Source organism: Ranitomeya imitator, chromosome 4 (genome assembly GCF_032444005.1).
Source record: "Ranitomeya imitator isolate aRanImi1 chromosome 4, aRanImi1.pri, whole genome shotgun sequence".
In the NCBI taxonomy this organism is placed as follows: Eukaryota; Metazoa; Chordata; class Amphibia; order Anura; family Dendrobatidae; genus Ranitomeya; species Ranitomeya imitator.
Window position 1 is genome coordinate 209,054,524 of NC_091285.1, and position 22,489 is coordinate 209,077,012.

Here is a 22,489-nt window from a genome sequence, read left to right on the forward strand (position 1 = left end):
CTCCATTTTCGATCGCACATCCGAGGCAGAAACTCTGCCCCCTCCTCCCCGGACTTCAGAATGGGCAGCGGATGCGTTGAATAACTGCATTCACTGCCCACATCGGGCACAAATTTCACAACGTGCGTCGGTACGTTGGCCCGACTAACGCAAGTGTGAAAGTAGCCTTATAGAGGCGGGAGATGATGAGGGCATACACAACAGTTTTAGTAGATTGTGGGCTGAGGAAGGGACGGAGTCTAGCAATAGTTTTGACTTGGAATTTATCTCCCATTCTTTAGTGTATGTTACAGTAAGGCAAGGAAGCCTCTCCGTCATGAAAGTGCTGGTGGCGGCTGTACGAGCCGTCAGCCACGTTGCCATAGCAGTGTCATCACGACACACACAGCAGTGCCGCCAGTCAGCCCGCTCCTAGCGCACAGCGCGCCCTCCAGCGGCAATCCCACCCAGCGTAGTGACGCCCAGTAACAACTACTGACTGCGCATGTGCGCGTCTCCGTGAGGCGCTTGTGGGGTCTCGGAAATGTCGCGACATCTCCCCCTCCCTCAGCTACTAATCCTGCACTGGATCCGAGGAGTGTCGCTCTGGAGGGAGGAGCTAGAGCGCCATTTTTAAAATGTTCACGAAGAAACTGCTTGTGGTTCCCGAATCAGCAAGCGTGTGCGCCTGTGTCTCCGGCCACGAGAGGACGGTGAGTGGATGTTTACTACCGTGGACTATGGCGTTCTCTGACAGCAGCTGACACCTCAGTGTGTAGTGGGGTCCCGTATAGGAGCAGGGACGCCTCAGAGGGGTGTTGCTATGGGAACAGGACGCTTGCTGCAGCTCTTCACCTGTCAGTCCCCATGGCTTTCCCTGTGCAGTGGTCTCCAGGCTGGATATCTGCAGAATCTGCACCATGGGGTCAGGTGGGATCACTGGCATCGTAGTGAGCAGAAGGGGGGCTTGTAGAGATCACAGCGATAGTGATCACATTCCTGGTCCATACAGACATCCTATCTAGGGTCGCAGCGATAGTGATCAGATTCCTGGTCCATATAGACATGCTATCTAGGGTCACAGCGATAATGATCAGATTCCTGGTCCATATTGACATGCTATCTAGGGTCACAGCGATAGTGATCAGATTCCTGGTCCATACAGACATCCTATCTAGGGTCACAGCGATAGTGATCAGATTCCTGGTCCATACAGACATGCTATCTAGGGTCACAGCGATAATGATCAGATTCCTGGTCCATATAGACATCCTATCTAGGGTCACAGCGATAATGATCAGATTCCTGGTCCATATAGACATGCTATCTAGGGTCACAGCGATAACGATCAGATTCCTGGTCCATATAGACATGCTATCTAGGGTCACAGCGATAATGATCAGATTCCTGGTCCATACAGACATCCTATCTAGGGTCACAGCGATAATGATCAGATTCCTGGTCCATACAGACATCCTATCTAGGGTCACAGCGATAGTGATCAGATTCCTGGTCCATACAGACATCCTATCTAGGGTCACAGCGATAATGATCAGATTCCTGGTCCATATTGACATGCTATCTAGTGTCACAGCGATAGTGATCAGATTCCTGGTCCATACAGACATCCTATCTAGGGTCACAGCGATAGTGATCAGATTCCTGGTCCATATAGACATGCTATCTAGGGTCACAGCGATAATGATCAGATTCCTGGTCCATACAGACGTGCTATCTAGGGTCACAGCGATAGTGATCAGATTCCTGGTCCATATAGACGTGCTATCTAGGGTCACAGCGATAGTGATCAGATTCCTGGTCCATACAGACATCCTATCTAGGGTCACAGCGATAATGATCAGACTCCTGGTCCATATAGACATGCTATCTAGGGTCACAGCGATAATGATCACATTCCTGGTCCATATAGACATGCTAATAATAAGGGGATCGGCGTTCCTATCAGCCCATCTAAACAAACGCCTGATGAACCAGTGCAAATATTGTTAAAGGTATTGTCTGATATGATCAGTTTTCTTTTAACATCCTGAAATGGGCGGTATAAAAGGGGCATTAAACAGGCTTGCAAACCATCTATGATCACAGAACAATCATTGAAATGATCATTCTGTGCAATAGGTGTCGGCGATCATGTGACTACTCCTGGCCGCAATCGGGCTAGAAGGCTGGATACACGTGTGTGATGTGAGGATCTACAAGCCGGCAGACACATAGCGACTGTAGATATGTAGATTTGGACCTGCAATCTCTCTTTTTAAATGAATTTTAAAGCAGATTGTCCCTTGCAAACTTGTTCTGTGCGGCTTAGAACAATGGCAGCCTATTGCACAGAATAATAATTTCAACGATTGTTCTGTGAACATAGATTATTCAGGGTGTTGCATGAAAACCGATCAGTATGCACAGATGCTGATTGGTGGTCGTTTAATGGCTAGATTGTCGTTCTTCAAGAACTCTCTGCTTCCTTCTTGCCGGGGGAACTATGTTCAGACCAATGGTATGATTGTATCCCTCTCCCGAACTGTGCGCTTTGCATCTGCAGCATCGGAGGAGCGTGGGTACTGATGCTGGTCAGATGCAGCCAGCTTCAGAGCAACATAGCTTGTAACCATTGCTGCCTAGGATACCGGCCACCGCTTATAGACTGCAGAGGTGGCCAGTAACCTAGACACAATAGAGAACTAAAAGTCCTGCCATTGTGAACAGAGAAGGTTTTTAATACGAGTTAAATTGCAAAGTTTCGTAATTTCCCAAACCCTTTGTAAAAATGAATGAATAAATTTGCAGCCACGTTTTTCTTCCATGGCCACTATTTGGAAATCCTATGAATCGTAAGCGACCCTCTGGAGTTCTTAGCACCTCTTCTGATTTGTAGGCGAGATGTCATCGTTGGGGAACAATGTTGCTCCGGCCTACTAATGAGAAGTGGTGGCGGCAGATAGATGGCAATTCATAAGGCTTCCGTGTGGCGGCAGCGTCCAACTGTCTTGGCTTCTGAGACCGTGCCATACACTCGCCCTTGACAGAGGAAGTACAGGGGTTAAAACGTATGTTACCACATTACAATCTGCATTCAAGAGGTGCATTCATTATTAGATACACCTCTTGGATATGATGAGGCTGGTGTGCTTGCTGTGAAAAATCAAAATAATCCTCAAATTTAAATGAGCATACTATGAGTCCAGGTAGAGCGGAATTTTCACAAACGTTTCGACCTCTATTCTGACTTTTTTTTTCCATAGTAAGTACACCAGCTACATCAGATTTATTAGTCCTTTTTCATAATGTAAGCCGTTTGTAACTTGAAATTTGGTGACAGATCAGCTTTGAGTCAAAACAACAAAATGTGATTTTGCAACATGTACACATAGGTGATGAAATGTGAGTTTCTCCCCTATATTTTTCTAATCATTTTGTGAACAGGCTGTAACGTAAAGAGACGGGTGTCAGTATGGTTTGTCTTTCCTTTTTATGGATTAACCATCACGACTGTGGAGTCTGAGTCAGTGTCTACTTTGGTGGAGTCAGTAAAAAATGCACTGACTCCTAAAATGTATAATAAATTGGGTTCAGTAGCTCAGTGCAGGATGTGCGGTAAATGTTTTCATAAGAATTTGGGAAAGTTATAAAATGTCCTATAAATATTCTGTTTCTGATCTAAGGATCTGGGCTGTTAGTGGAGATGAATCTGTGCTGCACTTTATGCACATGCTCAGTAGTGATCAGTGCTGGGGAGTCGGAGTCGGAGGTTTGGCATACTGACTCCACAGCCCTGTAAACCATGGATACATGTATAGCGGATTGTGCGAGTACCAGAGCCGATTGCTATACCATTGTTAATAGGATATTTGTGTTGTGCCTGCAATGTCCCTGATACATCTATGAATAATTGTGCTCTCTGTCTCTACCCCTCCTTCCACCCTTCAGGTACTGATGTAATTTACTCCTGTGGGAGATGATGTAAAAGAAGCAGAAAGTGAGTAAATCCGCAGTTGTCTGCTGTTCTGCGGCATTTCACATGGTAGCGGGCACACCTGCAGCTGAGAAGATGGAATCTATTCCCATGTTGGCGCCCCAGCTGAGTGGCAGCACTAGTGCCCATATGTCGGACACTGAGCTTCATAAACTTTTAATTAGCGAGAAGATGAGGTGTGAAAATCACAGGACCAACTACGAAACCCTGAAAACGGAGCATTCCAGGTAAAATCCTAGCTTGCCGATATTTCCTGTCTGATCCGCTGCAGGGCAGGGCTGTACTGTGATCTTGTAAGGCTGGGTTCACACATCACGTAAAAAGGCTCTGAAATCTGCCCCAGAGACCCCATGGATTTCCGCAGGTGTTATTGGTGCAGCTTTCATCTGTAGCATGGCTGTGACCAGTGCAGGAGCTCTGCCGCAGGCCTAGGGGCCATGTAGATGCGACCCTCCACCCATGTACGATGCCGCATTCTCACCGTCCTTTCTTGTACCCCAGGCTGCAGGCCGACTTCATGAGGTCTCAGAATGAATGTAAGCAGCAGTCAGCGGAGAGGCAGAACACGCAGGAAAAATTTCAGCTCTTACTGGCTGAGCTCCGAGGGGAACTTTTAGATAAAACCAGAGAAGTGGAAGAGCTGAAGTTACAAGTAAGGCCCTTTGTTTCTTTTTTTTATTATTTTTATTTTCCTTTTTTTTTTCTTTCTCTTGGGGCTTTGGTCATCAACCTTTAGACCTCATTAACATTACCATGTACTGTATATTCTGTGGATCGGTGATGTATTTCATTTTCTGCAGAAAACCACCACAATAACTGTGACAAATAGACTAAAAGCTTTAAGGGAACCTGTACCAGAAAAACGCTTTTAACCTGCAGATATGGGGTTAATAACATTGCTAACCTGCCCGGCGTCAGCACATAGCTAAATGCTGCAGGATAAAAATGATCTTCATCCCTCCCACCGTGTTCCGGGTTCAGTCACTGCTCTGCGCATTCACTGTGCCCCCGTCACTGACCTGGCACTGGCTTTGCATTGGGGCTGTCAGGGCCGGGGGCACGGTTAAAGCTGCCGCCTTGTATGCTCATAGCAGTGAGCAAACCAGCACCGATGCCACCCCTGTGCCTGAAGCCAGAATGCTGCGTGGGGAATAAAGTTAATTTGCTCCCTGCAATTTTCGGCTAAGTGCGGACACTGGGAAGATTAAGAACGCTATTAACCTGCAGATTAACTCCTTATCTGCCCTTTAATAGCGTTTTTTTTTTTTTTTTTTTTTATGGTGACTGCTTCCCTTTAACTTGTTTATTTTGCTTAAACTAGCTTGTATTTGTAAGCCATGTTCACAAAGCATGTTACATCCGCCTAATACTTCGCTACTGCGTCTGCTACTGTTATCTCATACCTTAATGATCATAGCAACCAATTTGATAGAGTTGCTTTTTCCTTTATTAACCCATTAAGGACCAATGACAGACCTAGCACGCCTTGAGCAGGTGTCATAACTTTAAGCTGTCACTGTGTGAAAGCAGTGACAGCTCAGTGCCGACAGCTGACGATCACTGGCAGAGATGCAGTGACCAATTTCACCGATCCTCGCTCTCTGGTTGTAATATGGTGGAGCTGAAATATCAGCACTTCCCTGTACGATTACTTCCGGGAGTTCAGTGCAGATGACAGCTGAGCTCCTGCTGTAACTGCCAGGGCCGTTGCCTAATCCCTTATTGTATACTGCATGAGGAATGGCCTAAAAAGGGGATAAAACCAATTCTTCACCTGCTGTTGATTTATTATTTCTGCCTCCCAAATATTGCAGTAAGGCTCCACTTACATTTATCCGACATTCAACGCTAAGTGCATAGGCTACGTTCACATTTGCGTTGTTGGGCGCAGCGTCGGCGACGCAACCGCAGGGAAAGCGCTACAAGTAGCGTCCTCTATGCCCTGTCTGTGCGTCTATATGACGCATGCGTCGTAAAACGCAGTACAACGCATACCGGCGCATGTCCATGCGCCCCCCCCCGTGTTAAAGATAGGGGCGCATGACGTATGCGTCGACGACGCTGCGCCCAACAATGCAAATGTGAACGTAGCCTTACACTGGGGTTTCCATGTAAATCTTTGACATGCGTGATTCAGACAGAAACCCCGGCAGAAGATTCCCTACACTGAAAGTGAGAGTAAAGTGCCGCTTCTCAGCAAGCTATTTTAGTAGTTCCTATTATAGTAAGTGCAACATAATAACTGCAGGAGGAATGACCCCGGTGCCCAAAACATCCTCTGCTGCAGGGCAAAGTTCCTCTTACCTTGGGCCATTCAACCACACAGCACCATAGTAACCATGGCCATCAGATAACACCAATTTTCATATATGTTTATATTCTTTTTCTGACACTTCTTTTTACATTTCCTGTTTTAATTCCAGGTGCTGTCTCCCCAGAGACTGGATCTGCTCAAGATTCAATTACAACAAGAAGTAGAAGCTCCGATGCGGGAGCACTTTCGAAAACTCAATGATGTGCGTTGACTTCTGATTACCTTTTTTCTTATGCCATTATTTTCCATTACTTTACTGTAATTCCTGGAAAAGGGACATCTGTTCTGTCTTCAATGGCTTAAAGGGAATCTGTTTGTAGGATCAACCCTCCTAAGCCATCTATATTGGCATTCAGCTCATGGAGAGGTGAATAAAATGATACCTTGATATCAGTGATCCGATGTCTGTTTTCCAGAGAAATCCACGTTTTCTTTAATATGCAATTAAGCTGTTAAGATCTATGGGCTGGACACAGATCTCCCTGAGAATCTGCCTCCCAGAGCTTATTTTAAACAAATAGGGGCATTAGTAAGGCGGGAGACATGTAATAACTGACAGCCAGTGATGTGTGGGCAGTACAGCAGAGTTGGAGGACAATTACAGATGTGTTTGTAATAAGACACCGTTCACTTCTGGTGTACTATGTTAGCTCTGCTGTACTGTCTTAGTTCCAATCTCACTGCAAATCTGTGTGATTATGTCTGCAAAGTGTTGGTCATTACATGTCTCACGCTGGTAATACCCCATTTCATTTTAAAATGCGCTCTAGAGGCAGATTCTCAGGGAGATCTATGTCTGGCTCATTTGCAAAGAATGAAAAAAAACTTGGATTTCTCTGAAATAAGACATCGAATTGAAAATATCAAGGTATATTTTTAATAAATTTCACTTGACTTGCATGCCCATATAGATGGCTTAGGAGGTTACATCTTACAGACAGATTCCCATTAATAGGGTTTTATAACGATAAAAAATGCATCCCATCTAAAATCTTAAAAAATAATACACTTCTCAAACAATATTCAATACTTGAAATGTACCCTTTTTGTACATCAGGCATGCCTACACTGGATATAAAATGTCTGCATACCCCTGTTAAAATGGCAGATTTTTGGCATCCAAGAAAAATCATTGTTGAACTTTTCTCCAGTCACCTTCCACGACAGCGGTACTGGAGGATGTCTCCCCGCCCTAATGGGGGACAGGAAACACAAAGAGATTAAATACCCTCCCCTTCCTGCCACCTCCAGTGTTTTTCCTGTCCCCTATGGGGCATGAAGAGGTCCTGCGGTAGTGCTGCTGTGGCCGGCGATCGGAGCACTCAGGTCTTACCTAGCCGGGCAGCCTGGGTCGGGATGTGTCTCCTCCCTGCGGCGCTGCTCCCATCTCCCCACATGGTGCGGACTCGGGACCCTTTCTCCGCTCCTTCGGGAGTAAAGCGGAGCGGTGTGGTGCGGCCAGGGTCCCCGCGCGGCTCCCCTGCATTTCCTCCTCTCCTCATGGCCGGAAACGGTGGACGCGCGAACCGGAAGTACCCGAACTTCCGGTTCACGGCATGCGCGTCGGACTACAGTTTGATGGCGGCATAGCGGTCTTTCCCCTACGCCTGGGACCGGGAGGAGGAGCACAAGATTGGACGCAGCTTCCACGGTATTTAACCCTGGTAATCACCTCCAGGTAAGGCCCCCTGTCTGACTGGACTACAGTACTGACTGACCATGGAGGGTGACAGATCTGTCTCTGCTTCTGCCGAGCCTTGCGTCCTCCCTCCTACCGTGAGTAGTGGGTTAAGGTCCCTCTATCCCTGTATTCCTTAGGGTGCCATATACTTAGTCCCCCTTATCTCTCTCTTTTAGGGAGACAAGGCCTCTGCCCCTAGGAAGGACAGATCTTCCAAGACAAAATCGGAAGATCGAAAATGTGGTGTTTGTGCATCAAAGCTACCTGTGCCAGCCCTGCACTGATGAAATAATTCGCTCAGAACAGCCATCCTTGTTTGAGAGCATTAAATCCCTCATTAAACAGGAAGTTCAGTCCTCGGTATCGGCCCTTTCCCAGTCTCTGTTACCTCCGCCATCTCCTCCTAAAAAAAGGAAGATGGCAACGGTTACTTCTGATTCAGATTCTGGTGAACTTCATTCCTCCGGCTCGGAGGATTTGTGGGAGAATGAGGGCTCCACTTCCACCCCGAAAGAGGAGAGTAAAAAATATTATTTTTCCTCAGAAGACATACATGAATTAATCAGTATGATCAGGGGGACAATGGGCGTTGAGGAGGAGGAGGAGGAGGAGAAGCCATCAGTGCAGAATGAGATGTTCGGTGGGTTAAAACCTAAAAAATTAAAGGGGTTCCCTATACATGAGAATGTACAGAGCCTCATCCTTCATGAATGGGAATCTCCCGAAAAGGGTCTTACTGTTCCCTCTGAGCTTAAAAATCGTTTTTCTCTCGATGGAGACGTCTCCCTGTGGGATACCCCTAAAGTAGACGTGCAGGTCTCTAGAGTGTGAAAAAAGACAACCCTCCCTTTCGAGGATTCTTCCCAACTCAGAGACCCTATGGACCGCAAGATGGAGAGTTTACTAAGAAGATCGTGGGAGACTTCTACCAGTCTCCTTAAAACAAACATTGCGTCCACCTGCGTGGCTAGATCCCTATTTCGTTGGCTCCGCACGCTGGAAGACCACCTTACCCAGGGAACATCTAGGGAAGTAATCTTAGATTCTCTCCCGCTTCTCCAGAAAGCTACGGGCTTCCTTGCCGATGCTTCAGCAGAGTCCGTAAGAGTGGCTGCCAAATCAGCAGTTCTCTCTAACTCAGCCAGAAGAGCTCTATGGCTCAAGTCTTGGAGTGGGGATATAACGTCCAAAACAAAGCTCTGTGCCATTCCCTTTCAGGGCCGCTATCTGTTCGGGCAGGCCCTGGATGATATTCTGGATAAAGCAACGGACAAGAAGAAAGCGCTTCCGGGACAGAGAAATCCGAAGAAACGTTTTTTTCGTCCCTCAAAAGAGCAACCCTTCCAACGGGAATTCAAAGGGAAAGGCAAATCAGGACGCTGGAGCTATCCTAAAGGGGGGAAAGGTAGGAACATCCTGGTTCCCCAGTCCCAGCAAACCCCTGACAAGCAGTGACTACGCCCAGGGCGTTGGGGGGCTTCTCTCGAGCTTCATCAACCAGTGGAGGTCCATTTCGTCGAACCAGTGGGTACTCGACACTATTCAGAATGGACTAAAATTAGAGTTCGAGAGCCCTCCCCCTCATCACATAAGGATAACCTCATTGCAGAGTCTCAGCCCTCAGGGCGCATTCCTTTCCGGCCTCCAGAACTTACTCCAGGAAGGAGTAATTTCCCCAGTATCTCAGCAAGAAATTGGCAGAGGACACTATTCCCACCTGTTTCTGATCAAGAAACCTTCGGGGAAGCACCGAATAATAATCAACTTGAAACCCCTGAATCAAGTAATAACCTACAGGAGGTTCAAGATGGAGTCGGTCAAAACAGCGATCCGTCTGATAGGACAGGACTGGGCGATGGCTACAGTGGATCTGAGGGACGCTTATTACCACGTCCCAATCCATCCAGAATTCCGGAAGTACCTAAGATTCGCAATATCTCGGGATCGGGAGATAGTACACTACCAGTTCAACTCCCTTCCCTTCGGAATCGCCTCAGCTCCCAGAGTCTTTACAAAGAACATGACAGAAGCCATTATATTCATCCGTCTTCAGGGGATCTGCATAGTACCCTATCTAGACGATCTACTCATTGTCGCTCCCTCAGTCTCCCGCCTCAGGGCCGACTTAACAAGATCTCTAGAAATCCTAAAGTCGTTGGGTTGGATCCCAAATCTAGAGAAATCGGACCTTCGTCCCTCCAGGAGGAAGAAGTTCCTAGGAGTCCTTCTGGACTCGGAGGCGAGGAGATCCTTTCTGCCCAGAGAACGTTAACTCGATCTGGTACAGAAGATAACAGCATTCAGAACCCTGAAGGCTCCTACTCTACGACATTCCATGTCTATGCTGGGATCTCTAACATCTTGTATCCAGATGGTACCTTGGGCTCAAGCCCACACGAGAGTCCTCCAAACCCATATCCTATCATTCTGGGACGGACAGCAGAGTTCTCTCTCCAAGAGAATTTGCCTTCCCAATCATGTCAAGGCATCCCTGACATGGTGGCTACGGCTCCGAAACCTCCAACAGGGGGTCAGTTGGGATCAAACCCCACTAAAGACACTAACATCGGATGCCAGTCAAAGGGGATGGGGAGCTATAGTCGAGGGAACCCATTTCCAGGGCACCTGGGCCCCAGACATCAGAGCAGGCTCGTCAAACTTCAGAGAACTGAAAGCGGTGGAAGAAGCATTAAAAGCTGCATCCTCCATTGTTCAGGGACACCATGTCAGAATATATTCCGACAATATGACCACGGTAGCTTACCTTCGTCATCAAGGAGGCACAAGATTCAGGAAACTAAAAACCATAGCCTCAAACATTTTTTTCTGGGCAGAGAGGCACGTCCTCTCTATTTCAGCAGTTCACCTGAAGGGGTCAGCCAATACCCAGGCAGATTTCCTGAGTAGAAGGGATGTACATCCAGGGGAATGGTGTCTGGACCAGGAGGTCTTCCTCTCCCTGATTTCCAGATGGGGGATCCCAGAGGTGGACCTTTTTGCCAACAGTCAGAATGCCAAGCTACGAACTTATTTCTCCCTAAATATGACGGACAGAGCACTGGGCATGGATGCGTTCTCTCACCCGTGGAGGTTCAACCTCGTTTATGCATTTCCTCCGATCCCATTGCTATCAAAAACTCTACAGAAGATCCGATCGGAACGAGTTACGGCGATTCTAATCGCGCCAACATGGCCAGGGAGGAGTTGGTACAGCGCCCTGTTAGACATGGCTCAGGAAGGTCCAGTATGTCTACCTCAGAAGGAAAATCTTCTTCATCAGGGACCATTGCTGCATCCAAACCTTCACAGATTGAAACTTTCAGCATGGCTTCTGAGGCCCAGATACTAAAGGCAAGAGGTCTCTCAGATGGAGTAATTCATACTCTCCAGAACAGTAGAAAACCCATAACAAATGCCATTTATGCCAAAATCTGGAAGAAGTTTTCATCGTGGTATCTTCCAGATATTCCAGACCCATTTCATCCAAATATTGCCAAAATTCTGGACTTCTTGCAGAGGGGTCTAGAGTTGGGTCTTAAGCCTAACACCTTAAAGGTACAGATTTCAGCACTTAGCTCCTATTTCGATCAGGAACTAGCCAAACATCGGTGGATCAGGCGTTTTGTAACTTCAGCGAGTAGAATCCGTCCCAGAGTTCTCAACAATACTCCTCCTTGGGACCTTAATTTGGTCCTTAATAGTCTAACTCGGGACCCTTTCGAACCTTTATCTCAGGCTTCATTAAAGGTTCTTACCCTAAAAACGGTCTTTTTAGTGGCTATTACCTCTGCCAGACGGATAGGAGAACTACATGCCCTATCCATACAAGAGCCTTACTTAAGGGTAACATCTGATAGTATAATCCTTCGTCTAGATCCTACCTTCCTACCTAAAGTAACATCAGACTTTCATAGAGGTCAGGACATAGTGTTGCCCTCATTCTACCCGGATCCTTCTAATGTAAGAGAGGAGTCCTTCCACACCCTGGATGTTTGCAGAGTGGTTCTACATTATCTTTCACAAACAGAGTTGGAGGATTGACCAAAATCTCTTCATTCAACTCTCCGGGAAGAACAAAGGCAGAAAGGCTACGAAAAATACTATCGCCAACTGGATTAAACAAGCCATATCTCTGGCATACTCATCCCAGAATCTACCACCTCCTCCATCACTGAAGGCCCATTCTACATGGTCGGTGTCAACATCATGGGCAGAGAGAGGTGACGCTTCTACGGAGCAGATTTGCAGAGCCGCCACCTGGTCATCAGTACATACGTTCACCAGGCACTACAGGCTTGATTTCAACCGGGATTTAACTTTCGGCAGAACAGTTCTGCAAGCGGTTTCCCCCCCCCCCCCCCCCCTAGAAATTATTTGTTGGTACTACTTCAGTACCGCTGTCGTGGAAGGTGACTGGGGAAAATAGAATTATTCTTACCGTTAATTCGGTTTCTAGGAACCTTCCACGACAGCACTAATTTCCCTCCCTATCTGATGATTTTATTGGATGATTCCTGCACTTAAGTGGTAACTATACATACTACTGTGTCCAGAAAAAACACTGGAGGTGGCAGGAAGGGGAGGGTATTTAACCTCTTTGCGTTTCCTGTCCCCCATTAGGGCGGGGAGACATCCTCCAGTACTGCTGTCGTGGAAGGTTCCTAGAAACCGAATTAACGGTAAGAATAATTCTATTTTTTTTCCACATTTAAAGGAAACCTGTCAGCAGGATTGTGCACAGTAACCTACAGAGTGTCAGGTCGGAGCCGTTATACTGATTACAATGATACCTGGGTTCATGAAATCCGTTTTGTGGTTGTTGTTTAATCTTTATTTTCAGTTTTGAGGTAATGATACGCTCGTGCTTCTGGGCGGCCTGTTGCTCTGCTTACATATTCATCTGTATGGGTTTATGACAGGTCACTGATTCCTCAGTGACCTGCCCCTATTTTACATACTGAATACAACATTGCTTTAGAAACATAACAATTCTTCAGGCAGGAGCCGGCACTATAGCATTTTACAGTGGATAAAATGTATATTTTCGTTTTTAGACATAGTTTTGCTTGGCAAAAAAAGGTCTATTTCATTCCAATAGGTGCTACTGCGCTGGCGCCATCTAGAGGAAGACATTTTTTTTTTTTTTTTTTACTCTCTACCAAAACTGTGCCTGTGCAGAAGTATGTGTGTGTATGTATATATAATATAAATATATATATATATATATATATATATATATATATATATATATATATATATATATATATATATATATATATATATATATATATATATATATATATATATTGGATAGAATGCATATTTTCATTTTTTAGATTTAAAAAAAAAAAAAATAAAACTATCTGAACCAAAATGGCGCCTTCACAGGTGCATGATATGGTGGATAACATGAATATGTTCATTTTATTGAGACATAGTTTTGTTTGAAAACAAATTAAAAAAAAAAAGAAAAAAAAAAAAAAAAAAATACAACTATATATATATATATATATATATATATATATATATATATATATATATATATATATATATATATATATATATATATATATATATATATATATATTAGTTGTATTTTTTTTTTTTTTTTTTTTTTCAAAACCATATTATATTTAGTTTGTAAAGTAGGAGGCAGGTGACTGAGGGATCAGTGAGGAGTGCGGACGTTCAATAGGGTCAACCCTGGTCCATGTGGCCTTTCTTCAGACAGCAGGGCCAGCAGATGAGAGCACCCACTGACCCCTTTGTCTCCATAGGGATGTTTGGCGCAATGCTGACACAACTCATTACCAAAATACCACCATAACCACAGTGAAGCATGATGGAGGCAGCATTATGCTTTGGGGCTGTTTTTTTGGCAACTGGAACCGCGGCTTTAGTAGATGTGTTAAGAACTATGAACAGTTTCACATTTTCAGTCCATTTTGCATAAAAAATAAAAAAGAAACCTTTAGGCCTCTGCAGAAAAGATGGTGAATTTCCCTAAGAATGCCTCCAAATAAACAAAAGAATGGTTTCTCCAAAAGAAGATGAGAGCTTTGGAATTGCCCAAACCTGAATCCAATCGAAAGTCTGTGGGTGACCTGGAGAGGGCTGTACACAGGATTTGCCCTCACAATTTCACAGATTTGGAACACTACTTCAACTGCCATGCTGTTAGACTCCTACCCAAAAAGACTGAATGCCATCATAAATTCAAAGGGTACTTCAATTAACTGTTAGTTTAAGCGTGTGCAACCAAAAAGTATATTTTCTTTTTCAATTGAATTAAGTGTAAAGTACTGGAACATCTCTTGGTGATGAGCTTGCATGTGCTTCACATGGGTCCAGTTAGACAGTAGAGTTCTCATAGCACCTTGTACGACTCTGTGCCGAGCAGGTGACTGACTATTGTAACCATCGCTGATCGCTGTATGATCAGGTACACAGTGATGCGGTTTCTTTACTGTGGCAGAGCACACAGTGATCTGTGACTCCTGGCTTATGTTCAGTAACTGAAAAACGCCTGCGCCTCTCATCTATAGTGCAGGCATGTACCATTGTGCTCTGCAGCTGTTTGTCTGCATTATGGCTAAGAGTGTACAGTGATCCCTTCTTCAGTTACCGTTAGTACAACCGGGGCTGTGGAGTCGGTAAGCCACAGTTCCGACTTCAGCTCCGACTCCTTCATAAATGGCCAATTCGTAACAATAAATTTACTGTTGTCAAATATTAACATTGTGTTTATTCAGTTTCTCACCATCATATAAGTAATCAGACCACTTAGAGCAAAACCTATATTTATTAGAATACAATTAGAATATAGCAAATAACTTTTATAAACTTTTCTAAACTCTTGTAAGTAAATATGCAATAAACACTGTTATGCAGTTAATAAGAAGAAATCTATAAATTTGTCCTCCGAAAAAGTATTGCCTCTGTCAGATTCTCCTTCATGGATGCCCTCAAATCTGATCTAATTATTTTGAGAGCAGAGAACAACCTCTTTAATGTGACGCTTCTTTGACATTCTCAGGTTTTTAATTCTGCATTCACAATCCAAATGACAATTGTTTTTCCTAAAAACAATTGTACAAAATTGCCAGGTCGTACAACTGATATAGTGGTCAGTAATACGGTTATTCCTCATGTACTCACAGTTAACTGATACAAAGTTTTTTGAAAGGATAATACTTCTTACAGTCTTCCTCTTCTGAGTAGCAGCTGTGAGATGCTTGGAAGACGCACACCAAACATCTAGTCTAGAGGAGGAGCTTTACTACTAAGAATTTGCAACACATTTTCACTTTCAGTTTCATACACTGTAAGTAGTGGGGTTGGGGCAGCATGAGGTTAACCAAGTATAAGATTAGATAAGGGCAGTGGAGAACAGTGACACACAAGAAGTAAGAAATGTCTCTATCTCCAGCAGAACTGCTTATCACTGTTGTTCATAGTTTGATAGAACATATATATTTGAGTAACATTTATCAAACTCATATGAAAGTTCAATTATGAAATATTAATACATTTTTTTTTTAAAGCTGGAGTCGGTACATTTCTACCGACTCAGACTCCAACCAAAACTAGCTCCGACTCCGACTCCACAGCCCTGAGTACAACCAGAAGTCACAGATCACTGTGAGCCCTCGGACACAGTAAAGGCAGACAGCATAGTTGTGTTCCTGCATCATATTATCGTTAGCGCTAAATGCAATGTCGATGACCTGCGTAGCCTGGGGTGACATCTGGCTATGAGGACTCTGATGTGTACCTCGGCCCATGTGAAGGATACGTGCGTTCTCCGGCTGAATACTACAATTATAATCTGCCACTGCTCGGCCACAGCAGGAGAAGCTTGCAGGTAGACTAACTCTACAGTTTGACGCAACTTAGAAAACCTGTGATCAGGTACATGGGTGTGCTTCATGTTTTTAAAAAAAAAAACAGTAAGTTCTTGTATTAAATTTTGTTTGAGAAGTGTATTTTTCCAAGTTATTTTTATTGCAATAAAACCCATTTTTAAATCCTATTTTCATGTTGAACATATTGAGGGTAGGTGCACACGGTCAGTAATTGGCAGCGCTTTGGAAAGCGCACATGTCCGCTCCTTCCAAAGCGCTTCCGGCTTTTGAACGCAGGTGACTTTGCATGTGTTAATTGAACCTTGTGGAATCACCGCGTCCAATACATTGTACGGGTGAGATTCTTGCGTAGACTCGCATCTCCGCAAGAAAAAGACATACTGAAATATTGCAGCTTTAATTACACTGGCCAACAAGACAATAAAGGATCATGGGTGTTTTGTTAGGGCATTGCTTCTTTCACAGTCTGGCCCCACCAGGCGCCCAGGGACCCCATTAACCTCCGTGATCAGTTGTTAGGTTGACCATATTTCATAGTTTTAGTTAGTCTGCTGTGAGAGAACTTCCAGTTCTGACTGGTCAGATGGAAATACTTGACATATTTTTCCACAATCCATGTTTTTAATATTTGTAGGAAGTTGAGAAATACAGAGGAGACTACAACAAACTGCGATATGAAAATGGTATCCTTACATCTCAACTGGAACACCAGAGGGAAGAACAGCATAGATCTTTAGAAGAGCAAAAATTCAGATTTGAAGCACAGGTAATATTTAATTTTCTAATGTCCAGTTAGTGTTATGAATATACTGGGAGGGGGGGAAGTCTATTGAAAAATGTGTTAAAGGGTCCACCTGCCCCTGTGCCCTCTTACTGATCCACCATCGGTCTTTTTCTAACAATCGGACCCTCTCTGGTGTTTATGCTTTCTGTTTTTTTTGGCCGGTCAGGCACGTGATAAAAGCAGCCCTGCAGAGGTAACCGAACACGAAGTATGGAGAATGTGGAAAAGCCTGACCAGTGCTGGGAGATAAGCAGCTAAAATAAAAACAAATCTATTTAAAACATTATTTAAACCAGTGGTCCCCAACATTTCGCTCTACACACATTTCAATTTGAATTTTGTGGGTAGACAGCTCCCTCGTAATTGCGGTCCGGTTATTGGCATACAACATCTATTGAATCTTACTGATGTGATCAGTTATTAAATGCCTGCTCTCTACTTTTTTCTTAGTTATGGGATGCATACCCGTAACTAATTAGGTTCCTATGTAGGCGTCCGTGTTTCACATACATATTCTGTCCGTGATTTTTTTATTGATAGAACACGCACCCATTATAGTCTATGGGTTTGTTTATGTGAATGATGGTTTGCAAAAATTTTAAAAATAAGTGATGTATTTTTAGACCCGATTTGTGGACAAAACTCTCCCATTCAATGAGTAGGTCAGTGAAAAAGCAAAACTGAAAGCACTCAGATGACCTCCAAGTGCTGTCCATTTTTTGTTTCTGCTGGCTCTTAGCGAGGAGAAGCTTGAGAATCCTCATCAGTTTTTTCATATGAGGAAAATAAGAAAAAAAAATAAAAAGCTTGACTAAATACAAAATCAGTCAGTTTCTCATATGAAAAGAAAACCGATGTGTGAATGAGGCCTAATTGAAATAATCTTACCGTAGTTTAGCTATAAAGTATACTTGTCATTTCAGGTAACAGTCCAAAGTAAGCCGTTGTGTCTGCACATGAGAATAAACCCTAGTTCTGGCCATCATGTAACTTCTATCATGCATTTTTCATCACCTTCCTCCCCTGCAGGCTCTGTCTTTAATTTTCAGTTCTCTGATCTAGTGAGTGGAGATTTCCCATACATAGTAGAAAGAACCAGCGGGATTTCTGTAGTGCACATGTATAAGCAGCATGGAAGACTTTATGCAGCAGCACTAAAGGTACCATTACACTAAGCGACGCTGCAGCGATATAGACAACGAGCCGATCGCTGGAGCGTCGCTGTTTAGGTCGCTGTAGAGACGTCAAACACAGCAGCTCCAGAACGATGCAGGAGCGATCCAGTGACGCACTTATCGTTCTCGCTGGTTGTTCGCTCCATGAAAAAATATTGCAGGCATCGTTGCTTTTGCTGTCAAACATGACGAATCACGCCGACCTGAAGACCAAATAAAGTTCTGGACTTCTAGCTCCGACCAGCGATATCACAGCGAGATCCAGATCGCTGCTGCGTGTCAAACACAACGATATCGCTATCCAGGACGCTGCAACGTCACAGATCGTTGTCGTTCTCGTTGGAAAGTTGCTCAGTGTGAAGGTACCTTTAGTTGTGTATGTGATAATATAGTTCTGGAAGAAGCTAAATCACTTGCTAGACAGCTGCTTCTTGATCTGTGCACTTCCCTGCTTGTGTATCAATCTGTCCTTCCCCTCCCCTCTCAATAGCATATAGTAGTAGCTGTAACCTGACTCCTCACTGTGCTGGCAGTCTGTGCTGCTACAACCAAGAAGGCATTGAGTAACTTTTCAGAATGAATAAGGAATGCAAGCTGGAGGGGAAAAAATGTCTCGCAAACGAAGAAAGAAGCTTATTTCCCGATAAGATATGTTGTAAATGTTCTTATGTTTGCTTCTACTATTTATTTATGCGGAAGTTGTTGATAATTGGCATTTAATTACAAGCTGAATTGCCAAGGAGAATGCAGGGGAAAATAATAATTTAGTGAATTTGATCCTTCCCCGTTTTTTGACATTTTAGATTTGTACTTTTGACTAAGTAATGATTGATTAAAAAAAATGCTTCTGTTTGTGACTAGCTCAGGAACTATAAAAAGTATAAGGTTACACCCTGACTTGCTAATAATGATTACTCTAGAACATTGAAACTGCATTTAAATCCCATAGAAAATGGGAAAACGCTATATAGTGTGTGTGTATATAAGCAAAGTTACAGTTAAAAAAAAAAAAAAAAGTTGCTTGCGCACAGATTTGTGAGCCCAACAGCCAACGTCAAGTCATCCTTCATTGTTGGGTCCCTGTCCTGACCTTGGCTTAGGAACTGTAAGAGCTGGGCTGTGGAGTTGGAGTCGGAGCCCATTTTGGTGGAGTCTGTGTCATGGAAATTGAGGAGTCGGAGGTTTGGCAGCCCTGTGTAAGAGGTGTGTGTTTAAAAGGGTTGTCACCCGAAGGGTATTATTCGAAAACCAATTAGGCATGTTAAGAAGTGTGTTGGTGCTGTACATTCATTAAAAATAATGTTCAGTTTTGTATATATTTGTATGTGGCCACATCCAATGTTTCTTCTGGGTTCAGAACGTTTGTCCACCTTTTCCTGCGTTCCACGATGGACCGATATGATCTGCAGCTTCCATGCTTCCTTTACTAATGATAATTAGGGGAGAAGTTGAGCTACGTTGTCAGATGTAAAAAGCGAGTATGAGAGGAATGGGGGAAGAAATACATAGATATTCCACCGATATGAGATGGCTAGTGAGATAAATGAGGTTGTGTGTTATGAACAGGTGATTCAGAACCACAATGGACCTAGTGGTTAAGAGCACACAAAGTGACCTGATAATTACTAACATAGGACGAGCTCTGAGACGTGGGAACTCTGCTGACCGCAATCCCTAATCCTATCATACCACACTAGAGGTAGCCGTGGATTGCGCCTAATGCTCCCTATGCAACTCGGCACAGCCTGAGAAACTAACTAGCCCTGAAGATAGAAAAATAAGCCTACCTTGCCTCAGAGAAATTCCCCAAAGGAAAAGGCAGCCCCCCCACATATAATGACTGTGAGTTAAGATGAAAATACAAACACAGAGATGAAATAGATTTAGCAAAGTGAGGCCCGACTTACTGAATAGACCGAGGATAGGAAAGATAGCTTTGCGGTCAACACAAAAACCTACAAACAACCACGCAGAGGGGCAAAAAGACCCTCCGCACCGACTAACGGTACGGAGGTGCTCCCTCTGCATCTCAGAGCTTCCAGCAAGCAAGAAAACCCAATATAGCAAGCTGGACAGAAAATATAGCAAACAAAAGTAACACAAGCAGAACTTAGCTTATGCAGGGAAGACAGGTCACAAGAACGATCCAGGAGAGAGCAAGACCAATACTGGAACATTGACTGGAGGCCAGGAACAAAGAACTAGGTGGAGTTAAATAGAGCAGCACCTAACGACTTAACCTCGTCACCTGAGGAAGGAAACTCAGAAGCCGCAGCCCCACTCACAGCCACCAGAGGAAGCTCATAGACAGAACCAGCCGAAGTACCACTCATGACCACAGGAGGGAGCTTGACCACAGAATTCACAACAGTTGTGACAGTGACGGGAGATAAGGAGTTGGCAGAAGCCGGACTGCATTACACTCCTGGAAGGTGCAGCTTCTTCCTGGCCACATGGGACAAACTGGTGCCCGACCACAGGACGTGAACTGACCAAAGGCTGCAGAGAAGAGCGCAAAAGACCAAAAGGGTTAAAATGACACAAAAAGTCATGTTTTTGTTCTGATAAAATTAAGAGTATGAATTACAGTACTTGAAAATATATATATATATTTTTTTATTTGCTGGATAACCTTTTTAGTTGGCAACTGCCTAGTCTTGTAATACTTTAGTGTATTCCCTTTATGGTGAGGGCAGTTATATCTGACCTATTAATTCCCGTACTACTGTATTACAAACAGAAACTATAGAATACTGCCATATTTGTTTCTTAGGATTTGTAACTTTTCTGCTACTTTCCCTCCTGTAGATTGCACAGCTTGAAAAAGATAAAGAAGAGCTTCACCGTCAGATATTAAGTATTGATTGCTCAAGAGGTAACAAACCTTTAGAGGATCTGCTGGGGGAGAAAGTCTTATTATGCCAAAAGGTGGAGGATTTGAAGGCTGAGGTGAAAGAGCTGCGAGCAGAACGAGAACACTATGGCGTACAAGCCGAAAGCGTCCAGAGGATACAAGTGCGACAGATGACTGAGACTCAAGCGACTCTCCGCTCTCTTGAGGTTGTAGTCATTTTCTGTAGTCTTAAAAGATGCCGCAGTAAAAATTAAAAGCACCAATTGAAATGAGCACATACAATGCTTATCCCCCAAGGAGAATGGGAGAACAGAGCAGGAGACCACTCTCACTTAACGCCATTATACTTTTGATGGATTTATGGAAAGTTGTTGTCCGCTTTACTTAAAGGGGGGTCATTTAAAGGGGTATATCGCATGGACAAAGTATATGTTAATTAATAGATCTGGGAATTAAAATAAGTTCCACAATTGGATGTGCTTAAAAAAAAAAAAAAAAAAAGTTACTGCGCTGAGATTTTTTAAATGTTCCCCTGCTACGTACTGTAAAGCCTCCTTCATGTCCATGTTTCCAGTCCGTATGATGCTATTCACATGTCCATGTTTTTAAATGGGCCGTGTGTCCGTGTAAAATACATGGAGACATATCCGTTTTTTCTGGCAGTGCGGATGACCAGGGCCTATACAAATCTGTGGGTCGTGAAACACACATTCAGCACACAGATGGCATCAGTATATGGTCTGTGTGCTTTCTTTATTTAACATGGCACAGGATAGAAGAAGCTGTGTTATTTATTTCTTCTTTATCCATCATGGCAAATCGCTGATGACCCTGATCGGTAAAAACGGACACACTGGTGACACCTGACTTTGGTAAGTTAGATACTCATTAAATGCAGTTATACAACAGCTGCTTGCAGTCTAGCACGTTCTACTGAGACTATGCCTAAGGCCGGGATCACACACAGCGAGATACGACCAAGTCTCGCAGGTTAAAACCAAGCTCTGGCAGCGGCACAGCGGAGCGTGCGGCCGCACAGCAATACATGGAGCCGCACGCTCTGCTCCGGAGTGCCGCTGCCAGAGCTTGTTTTTAACCTGCGAGACTCGGCCGTATCTCGCTGTAGTGTGACTCCGGCCTTAAGCTCAGACATTTTCTTAACCCCTTAGTGTCACTCCCGGCATAACCGGCTAGTCTATCATCACGGGGTAGGTAATTTATTTTTTACCACGGTCTGCCTGCACAATGCAGATAACCAGCTGCGTTCATGTTTTATTCCGTTCAGGAATTACAATCCCTATACTATGACCCTGATACCCACAAATACTTGCGGGGGTAGGCTAAGTTCTTTCCCTATATATTCTATATACAGTACAGACCAAAAGTTTGGACACACCTTCTCATTTAAAGATTTTTCTGTATTTTCATGACTATGAAAATTGTACATTTACACTGAAGGCATCAAAACTATGAATTAACACATGTGGAATTATATAACAAAAAAGTGTGAAACAACTGAAATTATGTCTTTATATTCTAGGTTCTTCAAAGTAGCCACCTCTGGCTTTGATGACTTCAAAGAGGTAGTCACTGGGAATGGTCTTCCAACAATCTTGAAGGAGTTCACAGAGATGCGCTTAGCACTTGTTAGGCCTTTTGCCTTCACTCTGTGGTCCAGCTCACCCCAAACCATCTCGATTGGGTTCAGGTCTGGTGACTGTGGAGGCCAGGTCATCTGGCGTAGCACCCCATCACTCTCCTTCTTGGTTAAATAGCCCTTACACAGCCTGGAGGTGTGTTTGGGGTTATTGTTCTGTTGAAAAATAAATGATGGTTTAACTAA

The 22,489-nt window shown here is 44.0% G+C and overlaps 1 protein-coding gene across 2 annotated transcripts in view; it reads left to right on the forward strand.

The window, feature by feature from the left end:
- The first annotated feature begins 456 nt into the window (after positions 1 to 456).
- CEP83 (centrosomal protein 83) overlaps positions 457 to 22,489 on the forward strand; it is a 117,663-nt gene continuing 95,630 nt past the window's right edge. Inside the window, exons 1-6 of one of the 2 annotated variants that reach the window (XM_069764350.1) lie at positions 457 to 692; positions 3,928 to 4,200; positions 4,475 to 4,625; positions 6,397 to 6,489; positions 16,468 to 16,599; positions 20,601 to 20,852. In XM_069764350.1, the coding sequence (XP_069620451.1) occupies positions 4,019 to 4,200; positions 4,475 to 4,625; positions 6,397 to 6,489; positions 16,468 to 16,599; positions 20,601 to 20,852 (810 nt within the window). In that variant the 5' untranslated portion in view covers positions 457 to 692; positions 3,928 to 4,018. The remainder of the gene's footprint in view (positions 693 to 3,927; positions 4,201 to 4,474; positions 4,626 to 6,396; positions 6,490 to 16,467; positions 16,600 to 20,600; positions 20,853 to 22,489) is intronic. The other variant, XM_069764351.1, reaches the window with a different exon arrangement.